The sequence below is a fragment of the Sinohyriopsis cumingii genome, chromosome 7 (assembly GCF_028554795.1).
Source record: "Sinohyriopsis cumingii isolate HCF-2022 chromosome 7, ASM2855479v2, whole genome shotgun sequence".
NCBI lineage: Eukaryota > Metazoa > Mollusca > Bivalvia > Unionida > Unionidae > Sinohyriopsis > Sinohyriopsis cumingii.
In genome coordinates, this window is record NC_142967.1 from 79273770 (window position 1) to 79294927 (window position 21158).

The 21158-nt window shown below is 35.0% G+C and overlaps 1 protein-coding gene across 1 annotated transcript in view; it reads left to right on the forward strand.

The window, feature by feature from the left end:
- The window catches only part of LOC149795600 (protein mono-ADP-ribosyltransferase PARP14-like), a 99526-nt gene that overhangs the window by 53902 nt on the left and 24466 nt on the right, over positions 1 to 21158 (forward strand). The window contains exons 17-20 of the mRNA XM_089965427.1: positions 632 to 811; positions 1214 to 1435; positions 7060 to 7286; positions 17641 to 18052. Coding sequence (XP_089821553.1) covers positions 632 to 811; positions 1214 to 1435; positions 7060 to 7286; positions 17641 to 18052 — 1041 coding nt within the window. The remainder of the gene's footprint in view (positions 1 to 631; positions 812 to 1213; positions 1436 to 7059; positions 7287 to 17640; positions 18053 to 21158) is intronic.

Genomic DNA, 21158 nt, shown 5'->3' on the forward strand with positions numbered 1-21158 from the left:
GTCTTGTGACTTTGATACTTGTGTGGAATGGTACTCTAATTAAGAGGTAAAATAGTAGTGGCTTGTTCACATTTCTATACACATTCCAGTCTGACAACTTGTTCACAGCAAAACTGTTAGTAGGCTTGAAGTAAAATTGTTTATATGTAATTTATGTATATATACTACCTGACATTTTACACTTTAATGTAAAAACCACTCAGAGACTGCAGGGAATACTTCTAGTTTCCATTTTTGGGAAAAATGGGAGTTCTGATGGACTTCTGACAAATATTTCTTGGGTTTGACTGGGAATACTGCAGGTCCCATACCTCGGACCACTGTTCTTTGCAAGCCTTGTATATGCATGAAATTAATTATTTTATCATCTTCCTGTTTTACAGGAAACATCTGTAATAATTATTATTCTAAAAGTAATAATGTATTCTGTTCAGAATTTCCAAAACACCTAAGGAAATTACAGCGGTGGAATACATAACTTGGGTTGACAGATAATGAAGCATCTGTTAAAAGTGGTCACTTTTAAATACATCTGAACTTAATCTGGTGCCAAAAGTACTGCTAAAATTTAAACAAAAGTACTAATGATGTAGTGGCATTATTTACTTATATGATTTGCTAATTTTTACAGTGGAAGAATTATATGAGAGTGGAGTCGTGATGACTGACAGCTTTGGCCTAAAATGCAAGAAGATTATCCACGTGAAGTTTCAGGATACTCTAACTGGATGGAAAAGAGTTATCAAGAAGTGTCTGGAGAAAGCCAGTAAAAATAAACTGTCTTCTATAGCTTTCCCAGTTTTGGGTACAGGTCAGTATATTTGATATTGGCATGACATAAAATGTCAAGTCTGTCCCTGCTTACATTCTCTGATACATATTTGAAAAGATTTATACCTGAGCTTGATAGTTGCAGAAAGATTGGGTATAAAGATGTATTTTTGAAATAAAATTTACTGAATTTAAAGTGCCTTATTTTATATGGTATTATAAGAAAAATAATTATAACTTTAATATAGAAACAGGAACAAAAATGTTTTGACTTGTCGACAGTAATGTGATTTGAAAGTTTCTGAATTTGCTCGTATCTGACCTTTGTATCAGTTAGGTCTTATGTTGAGGCCATCCATCATAGAACTGTGTATTTCATTATAAATGCTTGCCCACAGTTAACTAAAATGTATCTGTATCAGAACTTTTTGAATTTTGGTAGGTGGTGGATATATTAAATTTGCTGCAGACAAAATTGCAGAGATGTTTTTTGAGGCTTTGATAAATTTTGATGATGGGGAAGAAAATCATCGACTCCGGCATGTGAACATAGTTGTGTACCACAGACAACCACAATTCATTCCAGCTGTCAAAAAAGGAATGGTGAAGGTTTCCTGCAAAGGACCGAGAGGAATATTTGGCAGGACCTGGGACAAAATCAGAGGTATTCCAACTATTGTGGTGGATAATCAGATAGCAAAGATTGATTATATGCTCTTCAGATTTCACAAAATTACTCCTTCTGAAACATATATCATCTGCTTGAGGTTCAGTCTATGTGGTTAAAATTGTACATTTTCTTTTTAAATGGCTATTTTTACATCATATGATCCAAATTAATTTCCTCTATCAGTGTAAAGTTTTAGTTTATAATATTTTTGAGTACGACTTATTCTGCTTTCATCTAGGTAAGGCTTATGTCAGAGTGCTCTAAAATAGCTGAAAGTCAGCATTTTTGCACCCTCATTGTTCTGACAAAAGAATTTTCCTACACCTACACTTGTACAGAGATTCAGGAGCCTTAATGTACCTTCAGTTTACAAAATTTGAAGAAAATCTGACAAACTAAACATTTCGGTTTCATTTAAAGATTGGTAAGTATTGTTGTGTTTTACAACTGTGAATTCACTCTGAGTGCATAGCATTTTGCCTTTGAACCCTGTTGAAACCATACTGAGCTAGATACATGCCATGTCTGGTACATTTTGAATGCCCAAATAAAAACTGATAAACACCAACATAAGCATATGCTGATTTTTTTAGTAAGATAAGATCCAGCAGGTAAAATGACAAGGTACATCTTTTCTGTGGAAATTTTGCATCCAGTGTAAAATACACAAATTTTGGAGTGGAATCTTAATGACTCTGTTAGCTTTAATAATTGGTCTTTTTTCCATTTATTTTTATAATTTCTTTATATAATTAAAGGTATAAAGATTCCAATATTTTAAAGATAATTATTCTTCTTACAGTTCATAATATTCAGCCATCTGATTTTATGATTTTGACAAATTTGGATAATTTTACACATACTGAAACACATACTATGATGTCCATATATCTCTAGAGCTGTAATGTAAATGCTTGGATTGGATGTATTATCTCTAGAGCTGTAATGTAAATGCTTGGATTGGACATATCATCTCTAGAGCTGTAATGTAAAAGCTTGCATTGGACATATTATCTCTAGAGCTGTAATGTAAATGCTTGGATTGGACATATCATCTCTAGAGCTGTAATGTAAATGCTTGGATAGGACATACTATCTCTAGAGCTCTCTGTGTGTGTGTGTGTGTAGGATTTTTAATGTAGCTTTAACAATTTTTCAGTCATATCACTACGATGTCTGCAGTGTGGCAGTTTATAGTGATGTCCAGCACTGGGGCATCATGCCACAGACATGTAGCATGATGTCCCACCCAGTCACATGATCCTGACACCAGGCCGACCAGTCCTAACACTAACCTCTTAATGCTGAGCGCCAAGCTCTAGAGCTGTGATGTTAATGCTTGGATTGAACATATCATCTCTAGAGCTGTAATGTAAATGCTTGGATTGAACATATCATCTCTAGAGCTGTAATGTAAATGCTTGGATTGAACATATCATCTCTAGAGCTGTGATGTTAATGCTTGGATTGAACATATCATCTCTAGAGCTGTAATGTAAATGCTTGGATTGGACATATCATCTCTAGAGCTGTGATGTTAATGCTTGGATTGAACATATCATCTCTAGAGCTGTGATGTTAATGCTTGGGTTGAACATATCATCTCTAGAGCTGTAATGTAAATGCTTGGACTGAACATATCATCTCTAGAGCTGTAATGTAAATGCTTGGATTGAACATATCATCTCTAGAGCTGTTATGTAAATGCTTGGATTGGACATATCATCTCTTGAGCTGTGATGTTAATGCTTGGATTGGACGTATTATCTCTAGAGCTGTAATGTAAATGATTGGATTGGACATATTATCTCTAGAGCTGTAATGTAAATGATTGGATTGGACATATCATCTCTAGAGCTGTGATGTTAATGCTTGGATTGGACGTATTATCTCTAGAGCTGTGATGTTAATTCTTAGATTGGAAATATTATCTCTAGAACTGTAATGTAAATGCTTGGATTGAACATATTATCTCTAGAACTGTAATGTAAATGCTTTGGTTCTATTAAATGCTTAGAATAGAAAATGTCCTGTCATTGTTTGCACTGGAATGTGGTGATGTTAGTACAATTTTACTGAGTCCACCAAGATTTTTTATAAATTGTTGCATGCATGTGGGTTGATTCCAGCTGCTGACTGCCAGGCAGTATTGCTCAATATTTATTCTATCTGGTCAAATTTGGGAAGTTCTTCTTAAATTCAAATTTACAGGAGTGGCAGAATACATATGCATATCCCATTAATGTTGGTTTCAGCCATTGAATATCCTGTTTCCATCCAGTTTTGAATTGTATGTGATATTTTGGTTGTTAACATTTTAGCATTGTGGCATTTTAAGATAACTCATGCTTAGATATCTTGACAAATTGTCATGACCAAAGTAAAACTTTTCTGTTTAGTGCCACTTAAATTCTCTAATAATTGCTGATCCAACCATAATCCATTATTAACAGCTTTAATCCTTTCTGAATTACTTTTGATCTCATACAGAATAATCCATCTTGACAAACTTTAAACACTGAAGTAAAACCAACATTGTCGAAAGAATCCAAGTATTGTTAATTTTCTTTTGATGCTTGATTTTTTTAAAGTAATTCAACCATATTCCAACCTTAATCTTTAATGTGTTTAATTCTTTGCAAATTGCTCATAGTATAAGCCAAAGATTACTTTTAGGTTACTGTCTGTTAAATTAGAAATTAAAGTGTCATGCACACAGTGACATGGTCACAGGTAGTCTTTACAGTAAATATACTACATTTGAAGAAAGTTGTGAATTATTTTTTATATTTCTGTAAGGGACAAGATACATCCCTCATCTCCGAAGAAAAACTCTCCCCGCCCGCTCTCAAGTTCAATGGGACATAAATATGCGTTCTGCCACTCCTGAATGTATATGTAATTAGTACTCAGATTTGTGTGTCCCCCCTCTTGAAAGGTTACCCCTCTTATAATTAGGCCACTTTCCAGCCATAGAAGTGGTTGGTGTATAAGAAACACTATGAATATCATCGGATGCTGAGTGTACTAGACAAGTTTCACATTCCAGTGGTTTTGCTATTATAAATAATAATAATAAATCATTACTGTCTCATTATAATGTGTGCCTTAATGTATCTGATTAACTGAATTCAAAATGACTTCTTTGTCTTGAAGGCATCAGGCAACAATTGTGTATTGCAAGTAACTTAGTTGCCCTCATTAAATAAAGTAATTTAGTAGTAACAGTCCATGTAGCAGTGGAATTGAGACTACAAGTTGGCACACTGAAACCACTGACTCAACGTAAATATTCTTCAGAATCTATTGACCAGTATTATATACTTTAAACCACATACAGACATAAACTTTATTTCATAAAGCCTTATTGAAATGTTCACCAAATTATACTCAATTTTTATAAATTTGAATAAAATGTTTCATCATTACATGAGTGAAGTTTAAGGCCCTATCCATTCATCATCATCAGTCTCATGACCTAGTGTGGTCTTTGAGGCACTGTGTTTCTGAACATCTGACCAGTTCCCTCCACTTGTCTCGATCATGTGCCAATGCCTGTGTCTCCGCAAAACTTTTCCTGGTCCATTCTGTGATGTTGTCAGTCCACTTTTTTCTCTGTCTACCTCTCCTTCTGCCACCCTGGACGCTGCCCTGCAGGACTGTTGTGGATAGACTGTTGGCTCTAGAGACATGGCCATACCATTTCAGCTTTCTCTTTTTGACGGTGGTGAGGAGGTCCTCATATTGGCCTACTTTCTCCTGATGGTGTTACGCACTTCTTCATTTGTGATGTGGTCAGTGTAAGAGATGCCAAGGATGGTTCTGTAGCATCTCATTTCAAGTGACTGGATTCTTCGTTGTAATTCTGCTGTCAGGGTCCATGCCTCACATGAGTACAAAAAGACTGAGATGACTAGAGCTCGCAATAGTCTGATTTTAGTTTTCAGACAGATATTCTTGTCTCTCCAGATGGGTCTTAGCTTTAACAAAGCTGCCATTGTTTGTGCTGCTCTTGACAAAATTTCTGCCCTTGATCCCTCTTCAGTGATTATGGAACCAAGATATTTGAACTGGCTCACTGTTTCCAGTTCATGTCCTCTGACTTTAATCTTGGCTGAGATTTGTTTGCCACTATTTGTCATCAGTTTTTTCTTCTCAGCGCTTATCTCCATGTCAAATCTGGAAGATGTTTCATCCAGGTTCTTCACTAAGGTGGCTAGCTCATCTTCACTGCCTGCCAGCCCATCAATGTCGTCTGCAAAGCAGAGGTTGGTGATGTTGTGCCCTCCAATGCTGACTGTCCCACAGTGGTTTTCCAGGGCTTCGCTCATGATGCGCTCTAAGTAGATGTTGAAAAGCGTGGGTGACAGGAGACAGCCTTGATGCACTCCCACTGTTGTCTGGAACCAGTCCCCAACAGCACCTTGGGCAATTACTGCACTGGTAGCCTTGGCATACAGCTGCTTGATGGTATTGGTTAACTTTTGACCCATGTTATACTTCTTCATTGTGGCCCACAATGCCTCATGCCACACACTGTCAAAGGCCTTTTTGAAATCTATGAACACATGATAAATGTCTTGTTGGTGTTGCGAGTACTTTTCGCACAGAACCCTGAGATTCAATATTTGTTCTGTTGTGCTTCTTCCACTCCGGAACCCAGCCTGTTCTTCAGCGATTATTTCTTCTGCTTGTGGTTTCAGTCTGTTCAAGATGATGATGATTTTGAATCCATTGTGAATTCTTAATGAATGAAAATGACATTTCATGCTTCCTTTTTATGTTGACACATGATTATTTTGACAGAAATGGAGTCAATTCATTTCTGTAAACAATAATGTATTACTGTTGGTTGAACATATTGTTTTGCCTTAAGATGAGGTATCAGTGTCTTTGAGTGAGATTATGCAAACTTTGTATATCTCATTTCTTGCAAGTATCAGTTCTACCAGATTTTATAATTCATTTTCTGATCATTGAAATTAAAATTGATATTGGTCACTCATTTAACAATAATGGTCATCTCTACTACTGCAGTGACCACTAATGACATCAATATTGCTTTGAAAACTTATTCTAAGATATTTTATTGTGTTTTAGTTACCCAGCCATCAGCAGCTCTGGATGTCACATTTTTTGTAAAAATAAGTTGTCCCATATTACATGGTTGTAAACAGTACATACAAGAGGGTGGCTACAGTATGACCTCATCAACATAGAATATGGGAAAATAACAATTTTAACAATCATGGAAATGAGAATTTTTTAAAAGTATAAATAATTAGCTATATACTGTACATGCTTGCTTATAAGTCAAATCCATCTGCAAACAGCATTGACCCTGATCTACCATTGCTTGATGCATTTGCGGATCAGCATCTGGGTTCTTTGTTTACTGACAAGTCATAGCAAACTGCACAGACCCAGAACTTGGTTCATTACGCAGTGGTAGATCTGGGTCTGTGCAGTTTGCAGTTTGGTCAGACTTGTAAGGAAATATATATATGGTACCTGTACTGTACCATCATAATTATATTAATAATGCAAAGATAGAATATTTATCTCAGTTTGATTCCATATCTCATGTATAGTTACATGATCTCCTTTATACATTTTAGATTTTGGACGTGATGTAAAAGATATCTTCTTGCCAAAAAGTGGGCTTGAGTATCGACATGCATCATCTTTGTCTCGCAGTCAGATGTCTCAAGTCACGATCCAAGTGTACTCAGATTCAGAACTCAAAATAAAAAACTGTATAACCAGTTTGGAGAAGAAGCTGGACACAGTCTATTGTAGCACACCCCTAAATGATGATCTCATCACTAAAATGAGTCCACAGGAGGTAAGACACGTCAAAACAAAGGTTTCTTTGCTTTTCTATATCAGAACTATTTGTCATCACTTATGTCATTCTGAGCTATATCATGATAGCAAAATTAAACTTGTTTCTAATTTGATGTGAATGGCTTAACCATCAATTAGACTTGTGATCCAAAAACTTGTGGGTTTGAATCCTGCCATATGATTTACCCAGGCTGGCTGCCATGGTGTGTGCTTGGGCAATGCACTTTACTCCAGTTGACTCACCTCTAAGTAAACCAGTTTGTGTTGCTGTGCCATAAAACACAAAAACAATCCAAACCAACAGCTTAAGTTTGCAATCATTACTTGCTTAACCACCTCAGCATCATACACTATGAAACCATTTTAGTATCAGTCTTATGCATATGGAATTTTATTGTCAAATCTAATTACAACATGTGAATACAATTGCAAATTAGATACCTTAATCTACTTGAAAGTCATTACTTTTCCAAAGTGACATAGGTGCAGTTAACTCTAAATTGTGTAGAATATATCACAGTATTTGGGTGCCAATACCATTGTTACATCAAGGATTCCAAGCACATGAACACTGTTCAGATCTGCCAATACCAGTGTTGCATTAAGGATCCCAAGCACAGGGAACACTGTTCAAATTGGCAAACACACACACTTCAAAGGGACAAAGGAAAATATGAAGAAAAAATTATTAAGACCCTAGTTGGATAATAAATGAGGTACTGTGTTCAGCTTACCAGTTATAATAACTACACTCTGTGATCAGGATGTTATTTCCTATATGGTTATGTACAGCTTTATATGCTCACTATAAGTTGGGTCCAACTGCATTATGTGTCATCACATCAGGGTCTGTGTTGCATGTTCTACTAACAAACTGCATCGATTCAAATTGGCTGGCACATTAAGGAACAAAATATTCTTTGTCTTTGTGGTTTGCCATTTGATCCACATGTGTTAATGTATAAAATGTGCTAAAGTTTGTTACAATATGCAATTACTGATAATGCAATAAAAATGTTTCATTCATGTGTGTGTGTGTGTGTGTGTGTACTTGTTGGAAACTCTTTTATCTGGAGGTGTATTTTCTCTTCCAATATATCCACGCTGAATAAAACATATATGATCTGTTTATGACAGTTTTAACCAACAAAGTTAAGTGGTAACAAGACACCAAGCAACTGCATAAAGGTAAGTTCTGAGAAAATTAAGTAGGCTTTGGCAACTCCTTCCCATCTAAGCAACATACTTGGACTAATACACTTGCTTTGGCAACCCCTTCCCATCTCAACAACATACTGGGATTGAGACACTTGCTTTGGCAACCCCTTCCCATCTCAACAACATACTGGAGTTGAGACACTTGCTTTGGCAACCCCTTCCCATCTCAACAACATACTGGAGTTGAGACAATTGCTTTGGCAACCTATACCCATCTAAACACTGTACTGGGATTGAGACACTTATTTTAGCAACCCCTCCCCATCTAAACACCATACTGGGATTGAGAATCTCGCTTTGGCAACCCCTCCCCATCTAAACACCATACTGGGATTGAGACACTCGCTTTGGCAACCCCTCCCCATCTAAACACCATACTGGGATTGAGACACTCGCTTTGGCAACCCTTTCCATCTCAACAACATACTGGAGTTGAGACAATTGCTTTGGCAACCTATACCCATCTAAACACTGTACTGGGATTGAGACACTTATTTTAGCAACCCCTCCCCATCTAAACACCATACTGGGATTGAGAATCTCGCTTTGGCAACCCCTCCCCATCTAAACACCATACTGGGATTGAGACACTCGCTTTGGCAACCCTTTCCATCTAAACACCATACAGGCTCAACCGAATTACTCTGCAATGTTTCAAGATTGAGATGGTATGTACATTCATCTTTCAGTGTGATGTGATGAGTATACAATCGGTGTTGATTGTCTGACACATACTTCCATATATGACATCAGTTAGCTTCATATATTGGTGGGTAAGGTAACATATTCACACCCTTCCATTCAGCCCATTCTAAGGCCTTAGGCCTTCATTAAGAGTTTAGGATATCTGCCACTGAGACAGCAACATTCCTTAATGATACACCACAAAAACATTTGGTAAGTTTTGTTTTTGATTTATGACATTATATTGTGGATAATCAGTTTAGAGAGGTCAGACCTTACCTCTTGTCCCATTTATGAAAGCACAAACTTAGACCCAGACATAAATTTCATGCTTTAGTTAGACTTGCTAGGGAAATGTTTGATGATGAGATAATAATCAAGTATGGATTCCCACAGGGATCTCACATGCACTTCTGTAAATAAATTTTCTCTTGCTGTGGTAAACAATCACTGAGAGGAATTCATCCTTTAATAAGGCAGTCATACTCCTACTGGGTGACACAGGTAGTGGTAGGATGCTCAGCATTTCCTCCTCTTCCTTCCTATTTTTATGTGATATGGTCAGTCAGTGTATTTGATGGAGAAGTCAGATCTTTTAAATTATGTTTCTCTGATAATGATTATTTGATCACATTACAGAAAATCTCTCCCATCCTTCCCCATATTGTAACTGAGCACCCTTTATGTTTTTTGCTGAATTAAAATCAGGGTACATCCAGGTATAATGGTAGCCTCCTAGTGGGTAAAAAGGGGAGTTAACCTGTAATTGTTACTTCCTCTTCACTATATAATAGACAGAAAGATTTTTTTCTGGAGAGCTGGATTCTGTGGTAGTGGTTGCCTTTCACTTTGACCAAGAAAGAAACAATTTTATTTTGGTCTCAAAATATCCAAAGTCAAGGTCACAAACAAACAAAGGAAAAGTTTCTTTAAAATAAACCTTCAGTTGTACACCACATAATGGCTACAATCTTTGGGGATGGATAGCTGATATCGGAAGGAAATAAGCTGTAGATGATGGGTTAGATAGCTTAAAGGTCAACGTTACAATGACCCAAATAAAAACAACCAATTAAACATGCAGCAAGTGTATAATAGACCTTTCTCAATATTTGTTATATAAAAAAATCCAAAAGACAGTTTTAACAATTTACACCAAATACTCTGGATGTTAGGCAAAAATCAAGGAAACTGGAAAACCTAGAAGAATTTGACCATTTTAGCCTCATACATGCTGGAGCCAATGATTGAATCTCAAACAACAGAGATGTAAATCTCGTGTGTTAACACTGTGCCATCAAGGTCCTGTAGTTACCCTTTCAAGGCATCAGCATGCCATTTCAACATTGTTTCCAGTTTTCAAAAGAAAAATTTTATTTTGCCATATTAAAAGTAATAATTACAAAGCACAGGAATATATAATGATATAATATAATATAATATAATATAATATAATATAATATTGTAATTTCTGCATGACATTGTGGGTAAAACACATAGTGTAATATAATATAGCATAATACCATATATATATATATATATATATATATATATATATATATATATATATATATATATATATATATATATTTGATAGAATAGAAAGGTCAGATTTGGATAGATCAGGAGATTTGCAAACTGCATCTGATTCATGAGTTTTTACTGGAAAAGAGGGACGAATTTCATTGACCCAATTTTTAGCATGCAAGTGGGTGAAAATTTTTTAACTACTGAACAAATTTCCTTTTTTAAATATTCAAATATGTACGTCATCTCATCACATTAGTCCTTTCAGAGTAACTTGTTGCTATTGAATGCTGTCCATATGTGTACTGCTAGCATTTTTAACATTTCTTAGGAAATCAGTGTCAGGATTCTGTTGGTGGTAGTCTTCAGCATTGTTGATCTCAACACTTGGGAGATGATATATCTTGTGACTGGATTCTGGTTTCCTCTGGTTTGGTTTTGGTTTGTGGTGTTTTACAGCACAGGAAACACAAGTAGGTTATTTAGTACCAAGGCAATTGGCGTAAAGTGTCTTGCCCAGGGACACATGGCAATAGCTGACCTAGGATGGTCTGACGGCAAGATTCAAATTTGCACCCTTTCATTTATGAGTCCAGCACACTGACCAGTGAGCCACCGCAGCTGAGCTCCCAGTTCCTCTAGAGTCAGCCTGAATTTTCCTCAGAGTCTGCACTGGAATGATGCAGTGTTAAATTCATTACTACACTATACAGAGTTCACCAAGAAGTGTTAAATACAATATTAACCTTTACAGAGTCCACCAAGAAGTGTTAAATACATTATCAAACTCTACAGAATCCACCAAGCAGTGTTAAATACATTATTATACTATACAGAGTTCAACAAGAAGTGTTAAATACATTATTATACCATACAGAGTCCACCAAGAAGTGTTAAATACAATATTATACTATACAGAGTCCACCAAGAAGTGTTAAATACATTATTATACCATACAGAGTTCAACAAGAAGTGTTAAATACATTATTATACCATACAGAGTTCAACAAGAAGTGTTAAATACATTATTATACCATACAGAGTCCACCAAGAAGTGTTAAATACAATATTATACTATACAGAGTCCACCAAGAAGTGTTAAATACATTATTATACCATACAGAGTCCACCAAAAAGTGTTAAATACATTATTAAACTACAGAGTCCACCAAGAAGTGTTTTATGTATTATTAAACTATACAGAGTCCACCAAGAAGTGTTAAATACAATATTATACCATACAGAGTCCACCAAGGAGTGTTAAATACATTTTTAAGCTCTAAAGAGTCCATGACGAAGTGTTATGGATGTAGTCTCTAAACATGCACCACTGAAAAGTACATCGAGTAAATCCTACTGAATTGGCTAACTACTGAAATCCTAGATGCTATGAAAACATGAGACCAATTCAAGGCTATGGGAAACCATGCACAATATAAAGTATGGAGAAATAAAATAGCAAGTATGTTAAAAAAGCTAAAAAAAACTTATTATCAATCATTGCTTGAAGTCAAAAAGAGCAACACAATCTTCATTTGGAAAATCTTCAGTTAACTCACCGGAGGAACACACAAAGATCAGACAAATAAAATTTACTCACTTCTGGTAAATAACACCATAGTCACCGATGACACTGACATTGCAAATGTTTTCAATGATTGTTTCACCAACATAACTACAAAGTTAAAAGAACCAGTGATATAAAATAACTTTGATGAACTGAAAAAGTTCTGCAACAGCAAAATTTCTAAGGAGGTATGTTTCCCTATCCCACCAGTATCAAAACACTTTGTTAAGAAATGTCTCAGTGAACTTGATACCAAGAAAGCTACAGCACTTGATCAGATTGGTCCACGACTCATTAAACCTTCTGCCTCTGCTATTGTAGATAGCATAACATTCATAATCAATTTAAGTATTGCAACCTCATCTGTCCCCAAAATATGGAAAAACTGCAAAAACAACTCCTATTCACAAATCTGGTTCTAAGGATGATGCTGATAACTACCGACCAATCTTAATACTACCAAACTAGTCAAAATCAATTGAAAAACATGTCCATGACTCATTCATGTCATACTTAACCAAACACTTGCTGTTACACCCTAAACAATCAGGCTTTACACAGAAACATTCATGTGAGACTGCCTTGATCTCCCTAACTGATTAATGGCTTCAAGCACTTGATCAAGGTAGAATAATAGGATCAGTATTTGTGGATTTCAGGAAAACTTTTGACATGGTGGATCATGAAATCCTTTTGAAGAAACTGAAAATCTATCAATGTGATGAAAGCACAGTTAGATGGTTTACTTCATACTTAAGTGAGAGAAGACAACATGTTTATATAAATAATGTTCTGTCTAAACCTGGAACAATTAGATATGGGGTACCACAAGGCTCAATTCTAGGTCCATTACTATTTATATTATTTATTAATGACCAGCCACTTTTACTAAGGAACTCAATTTCATCTACAGATCTCTATGCAGATGACACAACCTCATCAGACATCCAAAACACAAAGCATGAACTTGAAATTTCTTTACAGAATGCCCTGAGCAAACTGGACAACTGGTGCACATGCAATGGCATGGTGGTAAATACTGGTAAAACTAAAATATTACTTATCTCAACATGGCAAAAAAGGACAAATCTTGATAGTGATGAACTATGGCTGTCATGGAAGGATAAAAATTTGCAAATGGTCTGTCATGATAGACTACTTGGTGTTTTGGCAGATAATAACCTATCATGGACTGAACATATCAAACATATCAGTAAAAAGGTTAATTCAGGTTTATGGCTTCTTAGTAGGATAAGACACTTTCTCCCTGAAATGCACAGAAAACTATTTTATAACAGTTACATACAACCCTATTTCGACTCCTATAATACAGTATGGAGTAATTCAAATGATAAAAACATAGCAAAGCTGGCACATCTTCAAAAAAGAGCAATTGGGCTGATATCAATCCACAGAAAGCAAGGAAAGTTTAGCTGGTAAGTTAAAAATATTATCTATTGCAGACCGAATCTGTTTGAGAAAAGCCAAATTAATGTACAGGATATCCAATAATAGTGCTCCTAAATATTTACAATCACTATTCCAGTATAGTCTACCTAGCAATACTCCCCACCTGCGATCCATGTCTACCAAACAGTATAAAATTTCCAAACCAAATAAGGAATTATTTTTAAAAAAGTTTCCAATACTCTGGAACTTTGCTCTGGAATTGTATTCCAGTTGACTATTATTATTATTATTATTATTATTATTAAATACATTATTATACTATACATAGTCCACCAAGGAGTGTTCAATACATTATCAAACTGACCGCTACTGTGGCCTAGTGGTTAGAGCATATGCCTCGGAAGCAGGAGATCAAGGGTACAAACCACGGTCGAGGCATACCAAAGATTTACAAAAATGGTACTAACAGCTGCCTCACTTGGCGCTCAGTATTTAGAGGTTAGTGTTAGGACTGGTCGGCTTGGTTTCAGGATAATGTGACATCATGCTAAATGGCCTATTAGGATTGGGAGATCATGCATGCTTACATATCAACAAATACTGATACCAAACTGACTGGCTTTATGTCACCCAAACTATTTATTAATGTATAATCCAACCATGTTTTATTAATGTCTTTAATTTTTTATGAATTACTAGTGATCTCATATCAAGTAATCCAAATGATTAATTTTAGGTTGTTGTCTGTAGAATTAGTAATTTAAGTGTCATCCACAGTCACGTGATCACAGGAATTCTTTGCAGGAACTATACTACATAGGAAGCAAGGTATAAGAAAAGCCTAGAAAAATATATATCCTGGAATTTGTTTAACAATAATTTTGAGTTGGCTAGAGATTTTAAAGCCTGTTACCCTGGCCTCCATTGATTCTCAACACTCGAGGCCAGGCATACACACTGAATGGCAGATAGCGGTGGAGAAATTATAGATAGTGGAAGTATTACAAAAATGTGTTGGCAAAACAGTTGCAATAAATCAGATATTTTCAGTGGTGTTGCCACCAGCTTTTTCATTGTATTAGCCATATTATGTCTGTTAAAGAAGTACTGAGTGTTTGGTTAAAAGATCACCATGCAGTACTGTTGTTTTCAACCATTATATAAGCTTTGGGGTGGTTGAGAGATTGCATAATTGTATAGCTGTGCTTTAATTGTGTCAGAGATGCTATTCTATTGAAATGAAAGTTTTGTCAGTTGTTTTTACTGTTATTTTACATTAATTTTCAACATTTTCAAATATACTGACTGCATTGTCCTGCAGAATACTTTTGATTTAGAATGGAATAATGGAACAGATGATGTAGTTGGGGTTGACGGGATTAGGTTGATCCTGCAACAGATACCTGTTTGTGTAATGCAGATTTTGGAGTTTTACGGTTTTGTCATTTCAGTCTATCTTGTTTAGAAAACTAATAGTTCGCTAGTTACAATGTAATAACCATGATCAGAAATCTGTATAGGTCAAGTATTGATATTAGTTCTTTAGAAAATACATACTTGGAGAATAGATCTTTATGTTTAATAACTAATTTGTTCTGATAAAGATGTGTTAGATTTATTTAGCTATTAAGTGAGCAGTATTAAAATGTGCTCTTCCATAAGGTAGTGAAACACTCATGATCTTAAGAGAGCAGTATTCAAATGTGCTCTTCCATAAGGTAGTGAAACACTCATGATCTTAAGAGAGCAGTATTAAAATGTGCTCTTCCATAAGGTAGTAAAATGCTCATGATCTTAAGAGAGCAGTATTCAAATGTGTGCTTCCATAAGGTAGTGAAATGCTCATGATCTTAAGAGAGCAGTATTAAAATGTGTTCATCCATAAGGTAGTGAAACGCTCATGATCTTAAGAGAGCAGTATTAAAATGTGCGCTTCCATAAGGTAGTAAAACACTCATGATCTTAAGAGAGCAGTATTCAAATGTACGCTTCCATAAGGAAGTGAAACACTCATGATCGTAAGAGAGCAGTATTCAAATGTGCTCTTCCATAAGGTAGTGAAACGCTCATGATCTTAAGAGAGCAGTATTCAAATGTGCTCTTCCATAAGGTAGTGAAACACTCATGATCTTAAGAGAGCAGTATTAAAATGTGCTCTTCCATAAGGTAGTGAAACACTCATGATCTTAAGAGAGCAGTATTAAAACATGCTCTTCCATAAGGTAGTGAAACACTCATGATCTTAAGAGAGTTTGTTTTAAAATATAGCAATCATCTTGCAACATAAAAATATTTTCCTTTATAATTTAATCAAGCATTGAGGATATTTTGATTTTAGGATATATATTATGAGATGTAAAGCAATATTAACGGTTTTAATGTTCAGTTTACTTATACTTTGAAAAGTATAATGGGTCAAATACACAGAAATCTTAGGGTTGTCTGTTACCTGTTAGAGCTGCTGATTACATGATGATGATCGAAAAGTATATCACAATACCACTCATGCAGCTCTGTGAAATTTCAAAGACATGCAATAGTGTCAAGCACTCAGTTCATTAGCTTGGATAGTCCATGTTGTTAAAATATATACCTTGTCTTTATGGAACCACTGCTAAATACATGTACAAAAAGCTGATGGCTATCAATGCATGATATTCTGCCAATGGAATATTTTATCGTCATTATAAGTAAGTGATATTGAATTCTCAAGTTTTGGTTATCAAAACAAAGTACATGAATCAATTGCACAGTTTCACTGTTGCAATGATATACCTACATAACCACATAAATCATGCAAAATTTATAAACAAATATACCCGGTAGATTACCAAAATATAACTCAAATAAACATTGTTACTACCAAGTATATCTGTAAGGTTCCTGAATTCTTTGAATGGTCATTTCTCTTCTTGGTATATCATATAGGAAATAAACGTTTCAGAAGCTAGACAGTGTTGAATGTTTTAAAGCATTATTATTCCTTCTTTTATTGTATATATATACTTTTTAATTCTTGCCAGTAAAGATTCTGACCAAGCATTATTCTCCAATAATTGCATTGCATAAATAGTTACCTATTATATTACCATCCAGATTCCACCCACCCAACCTCTTCATCTGTTCCATTAATGCATTCAAATCATACAAATATGCTAAATGACATAAAACTTGTTTATTATAAAATGTTGAAACTTCATGCAAAATAATGGTAAAGCACAATCAATCAAACTGAAGTTCAAATAAGCATCACTATCACACAAACCTGCAAAAATGTGCAGCCATACAATTTCATAATCTCTCACCATACACCCTCCCCCTACTCACATTTTATGGCTGAAAATGAAAGTACTCCATAGTGACACTTCAAACAGACACTCAGGACTTGTTTAGTTGAAATAGTTGTGACTAATGCAATAAAAAAGTTGATGGCGACACAGTTGGAAATAACTGATTTAATGCTCTTTCTTTATTGCCAATGCATTTGTGCATCACTTCCACCATCTTGAATTTCTCCACAGGAAATTGGCTATTCAGCAGCAAATGCCTGTGCTCATGTGCAATGCATCATGGGAGGCCTGTCTAGCTGACTAGACATTACAGTGAGGGATGGGAGACACCCCACATCTCAGTAGAGATTCACATGACTTTGTATGAATATAACATGATGACAGCATACATTAATATGATTTAATATAAAACAATATAATATAATAAGGTATTATATAACATTGTAGTTTTCTGTAAACTATATTGGCTTCAAATGAGTTATGTAATTTTACTAGTTTTCCCATATACCTACAATAATTTGTGCAAAGTAGAACCATATACCAGTTATCAAAAGTATGTTGTTTAGAAGACGGGAAGAGTACAACTTTAAGACTTAAATAGAATCACTTGGTAGACTATACAAGAATATGTTTCTTGATATTATCCATTTTTACAGGTTGAGGAGTTCTTTAAAACAGATTTGCTTGTTGAATGTGAGTTCCAACAGGAGGAAAAACAAGTTTTGATCAGAGGAACTCAACAAAATGTGTCCAGGGCACAAAATGAGTTTCAAGGGAAGCTGAAGGACAGAGCCCAGAAAGAAAGTGAAAAGGAGGAAGCTGAGCAGTTGTATCAGATGGTCCAATGGCATTATGAAGAAGTAACAGCGGAAGAGACAATATTAACACCATATGATAAACTGATCAACCTTAAAATGGAGAAAGCCTTCAAGAATGATGATCAACACCTTGAGCTACCAGACCCCAGTAATGACACCATCTATATCATCGATTTCAAGAATTATTGTGAATATGTCAAAGATAATGTAGAGGATAGTGTCAAGATAGTCAGAAAAGACATCCTGAAAGGTAATTAATAGTCACTGATATGTGGAACCCAAATAGTAATTTTTGTGTCCCATACTTGCCATATTCCCAGGCAGTGTTGGGGAAGTTTTGAGACTCAAAAGGTATAAGTTTTAAGATCTTAAGCGTGGTCACTGCACGTGACCAAAACAAAGTGTCTTTGTTTAATTGTGAATAAGCTGTCTTTTATATAACTTGATAAAAAATTATTGGAAATTCAAATAGTAACAAGATGAACCAGGTTGGGTCAGATTATAGCGAAGACACTAAGAATGGTTCTGTGAATAAGATGTTTATTTATATATGATTAAAGATAGAAAATCCTACACCAAACTCATGTGCATAAATTCCAACATTGGATTTTTAACACAGTGATGTGCACCAAGTTAAGTAACAGATATAAAGAAAAAATATATTGTTTCTAACTGGAAAAAATGTAACATGAAACTTAAAACAAATGATCAACAAAAATGAATAGATAAAATTGTACAATATGACTGATTGATGGATTTATCACCATGGCTGATGAATGAACAAATCAGAAATTAAACACCAAAATAACAAATGATTAATCACTCAAATAATATGATTTTCACTCAGTGTTAAAGATTTAAACTCACTCTTAATGCTGATATTTAAACAAATAATTTTTAAATAATGTGTGGATGATTTTTACACAGGTAGTGATAATGTTTTTCACTTAAATAGTGACAATGAAAATTTAGAACAATGGGGACATAGAACTTGTGGTGTCTAGTTGACTACCACAAGGGATCTTCTGTCCTGCCCTCTGTCAGATGGTCAAGGAACCATCTAATAACATTGCATTATATGACACAAGTCAGAACTATCTGAAATCCAGAATAAATGATAGAACAATAAAACAATTCTATCATATAATACGGATAGGAAAAGATTAAAATTTTAAAATTCATGTACCTCTAGAGCTGGAAAATTAATATTGCTCCATAAAGTGAACTGCTCACTGACAAGACTTTTCCGGTTGTAAAATTAGAATGATACATTGAAACTAAGTATCATGGCTATGGGTAATCCATGACCTTGGAGCTAAAGGTATATCAGTTTTCTCATCGAAAGCAGTTTGTACATCCAGCATGGAGTGAACCCAACTCACTAAATTGAAATAATGGATGATATATATTATCCACCCTCAGGTAACACTGTATGCAGAAACAAAACGCAAGTACATTTTATTCCAAATATATTAAGTAAACAATAAATATACACAATTCCATGACACAAATGTTTTCGAATAAACTGTTTTCTTCAAAGCACTTTATACACTTTCAATGAAAGAAAATAGTTTGTAGACTTAGCATTATCAAATATCATCACCATAAATATACACATATGTTCAATGTCACAACCACACTGATATTTAAAAAAAAAACATACACCAGTTTATGTTTTTAAACCTCTTGAATGGCAGAATAAATGTTAGATGCAGTCTTTGTGCCCTCAATAGTACAGTAGGAGTAGGGTTTAGAAGGTAATGCAAGTGTCATTAGTGTTCATCTTTGCACTCACTAGACACTGGATGGTACCATTGGTCAAACTTTCCAGAGTTATTCTTGCTGACCATGATGTTGGCATAGTCAGAACTGTATTTGATACAGTTTGACCACAAGATACACTTGTCTCTATAGAACAATGAACATGCATCACAATTGGAACTGACCATTTCTTCGGAAGAAGTTGGGTGGTGGACTTGACATAATATTTTGACATTTATTGGGGGCTTTACATGTAATACAGCAGTAATAAATGCCTCTATCTCATACAGGTGTTAACAATTTATTAGTAATGTGCAAACATGGGCATGTGTTTATTATTGTCTATTTCATGATTAAAACCATGTTGACAAGCAATAATTAGTGTTTTAATAGATTAAGATAATGAATATAATAAAGATAACTAATCAGAATGCACGTCTCAGTGTGTCAGATATGTTGCATGCAGGTAGTGATGCTATTTTAATGGATGCCATACACTCTAGAATGACTGGTGTTGATATGTTGTTTGCAGTATGTGCAAAGAATTAAATTCTCACCCTTGCTGTTGTGCTTCACAAAGTAAGATTCCATCAACTAAGAGTTCTGAAACTTAATTTTGCTGGGCATTGCTTGCTTTGCTGTTAGCTTATTGCTTCCCCAAATCATCTTACAAAATGAATCATACTTGAACACTATTCCAACAACTGAAACAGTCGTGCTTTATGTTTTATACAATTATATGGAGCAAAATCCAGCTTCAGAGAAATGTTGCCACTATACACAAACTTGCCATTAATCTTTAATTCAGATGGCTTAAATTTTCTCATTCAAAGCAATGATGTGTAATATATTTTGTTCTTCAACACACATGTAGCATCTCTTTGATTTGCCATTAACTGAAAATACATTGGGTTCAACTTTGTGAAGTTTACCTATGCAAAGTAGCACAATGGGCTCCACCACAGCAGTCTTGAAAGGACTTAACACATCACCCAAGCTATTATCGGCTGATTCAAGTAATACATAAAATGGTGGTTGTTTTTATACCTGACCACCTTTCCTTTCAGTTGCCTCTATGTCAATTTGCTGTAGCTTATATAAAAAACAAGGGATAGTTTTAGTGGCTAGTAGGACTGTTTGCCCTTTATAAATGCCACATGTTATGGGCATATGTTGAAGTAGTGGTTTTCTTTTCTTTTATTAAATTTTTTCTTCAAAGATTACTGAAAAATTGTGTTTTGCAAATCATGTCAGAGGGGTAAAAAATTATGTTTGTAGTATTCAATTGTGTTATGGCAGGTACTTAATAGTCACTGCAATGTGGAACTCAGTCAGTGTGTCATTTTTTCTAATAAACATATAGTGATTGACACTTTCTTGTGACCAACCTTCTTGGTTTCCACTGTTTTCTGTAAAACAAAAGCTACTTCTGGTACGCATACTCTTTAAAATGTGAAGATGGAGGTTTTGTCTTCCTTTTATTGCCTTTTCTTTCTTATAGAATTGTTGCCCAGTATCTGCCACTAATGTGAATTACATGTATATCAAAAAACTATTACATATATGAACCCCTTTATCCATTTAAAATGTGAACT